This window comes from Salvelinus sp. IW2-2015, linkage group LG6.2 (assembly GCF_002910315.2).
Source record: "Salvelinus sp. IW2-2015 linkage group LG6.2, ASM291031v2, whole genome shotgun sequence".
NCBI classification, from domain to species: Eukaryota; Metazoa; Chordata; class Actinopteri; order Salmoniformes; family Salmonidae; genus Salvelinus; species Salvelinus sp. IW2-2015.
The window spans coordinates 20,330,872-20,332,826 of record NC_036846.1 but is presented as its reverse complement, the minus strand read 5'-3'; the positions used below and the strand labels follow the sequence as shown (position 1 = coordinate 20,332,826).

At 48.2% G+C, this 1,955-nt stretch overlaps 1 protein-coding gene across 1 annotated transcript in view; it reads left to right on the top strand.

Annotated features, from left to right (window-relative positions):
* Positions 1 to 389: 389 nt before the first annotated feature.
* The window catches only part of LOC111965965 (PH and SEC7 domain-containing protein 2), a 38,917-nt gene continuing 37,351 nt past the window's right edge, over positions 390 to 1,955 (top strand). The window contains exon 1 of the mRNA XM_023990402.2: positions 390 to 786. Coding sequence (XP_023846170.1) covers positions 702 to 786 — 85 coding nt within the window. The 5' untranslated portion in view covers positions 390 to 701. The remainder of the gene's footprint in view (positions 787 to 1,955) is intronic.

Here is a 1,955-nt window from a genome sequence, read left to right as displayed (position 1 = left end):
GAGATATTGTTTTGTAGACCAGAGGAAAGAGTGCCTCCTACTGGCCCTCCAACACCACTTCATGCAGCATCTGGTCTCCGATCCAGGGACCAGTCTTGCTAAACTTCAGAGGCAAGCCAGCAGTGTGATGCAGGGTGGTATGCTGCTGGCACTGGTATAACCACTGGGATAAAGGCACTGGGATAAAGACACTGACATAAAATACTGGAATAAAGGTATTGGGATAAAGGCCCTTTTCCTCAGGTAAGCTATAGCCAAATTACTGAAAAATAGTATTTGCATGTAAGCCAAACCTTCTCTTCATCCTGAGTTAGTGGTAAATCGAATCATTACGGATACCAACAGGACCGAGAGACAGACAGTCCCACTCTGCCCGCGCGCCTCAGAACACTTATTGGAGAGAGATGCTCGTCGCGTGCAGCAGTAGTGGAGGAGAGGGACGTGACAGCCCATCCGCTTAGATCGCTCACACACACACACAGACGCCCCCATCCACGCGCAATCGGTCTACTCGTTTCCCGCCGGCTGGACCTCCCGCATGCCTGAGCCAGTGCGTGGAGGCGAGACTAGCCTACTGTACCGCCAGCACCCGTGCGGCGAGGAGTTGCTTGCAGCGCAGACTAGACAGCGTACCAGTCGGGAAGGACCCCGCACGTCGTGGACAAAATAGACCATAGGTCGATATATGTTCCCCCGCGTGGATGGATGGGCAGAGAGAGAAAACAACCCGAACCTGTGGTGCAGAACTGGCTTTTCAGGCTACCTTTGATTCAACGCATTTTATTGGTGAGTGCAATATTGGATGACTGATATTGTTGTGGATTTAATATCATTATTGCTAGGCTATAGATAGATAGATTTTGCATGCACAAATAATTTAATTCAATAAATAACCAAAGCCTATATAGCCTAGCTATCCGATTAATACATCTGGAATCCGATTGAATAGGATCGAAAGGCTTTCTCTTCAAAATCCCTGTCCTTGTACCAGGACACAAATGCATAAAGGAGAGTGGAACGGGGTATATGTTTCCTACTGCCCTTGTAACGGTGGGGGTCTCGGACGCTCTCTGTTTGTCCATAATATCCTATGCAGTGTGTGGGCCACGGGGTTTGGTGGTGGTGGGGGGGGGGTCTCCCCTTAAATGGGCAGGGGGAGAAATAACGCTTTTCCGCTTTTAGGAGGACAAGTGAGTTGATCATCAAAAGCGACCAKGGTCTATTTTGGAGAGGAAAAGAAAAGTACCGGCCTCATTTAACGCGAGCAGTCTCTCAACCATCCTGTTGTCATGGTTACTGCTGAAGGAGGTTGGGAGAATATCACTGCATCTAGGCTGTGCTCTTGCTCTGTGTGTGTGAATGAGATAGTGCGAGTATGTGTAGCCTATGTGAGTAGTCTGTGTTGTGTTTCTGTATTTTTATGCTTTTCGAGGGCACACATTTCGTGAGTGTGGCTTGGAGAAGGTTTGCCCTGTGCTTTCGGTCCCGCAAGAGATGGATGGTTTGGAACAGGTGCCTGATAACAGTCCTCTCACCCCTGAACCATGAGCCATTGTTATCTTAATTATAGTATTTACTCGTCTAGTCTAAATCCATTTAATAACGCTTATTGGGACGTCAAGTCTCCTGTCCTGAAAACGTGGGCTCATTTGAATAAACGTTTATTTTAGAGACATATTGTTAACCGTCTCTCTCGAGGCAAGTGCTTCTCTTCTCGCAAATTAATTCAGCCTGAGAATCGAGGCGTCAGACATCCAGACACCCCTGCACCAGCCAGACACAGACATAAGACGCCGCCGAACATGCGTTCTTTCTTTCTTTCTCTCTCTCTCTCTCTCTCCTCCCTCATCTCTCTCTCTCTCTCTCTCTCTCTCTCCCCCACTCTCTCTCTCTCACTCTCTCTTCTCCTCCCCCACTCTCTTCGTCTCATCCTCCTTTTTCGTATATTTTCTAGG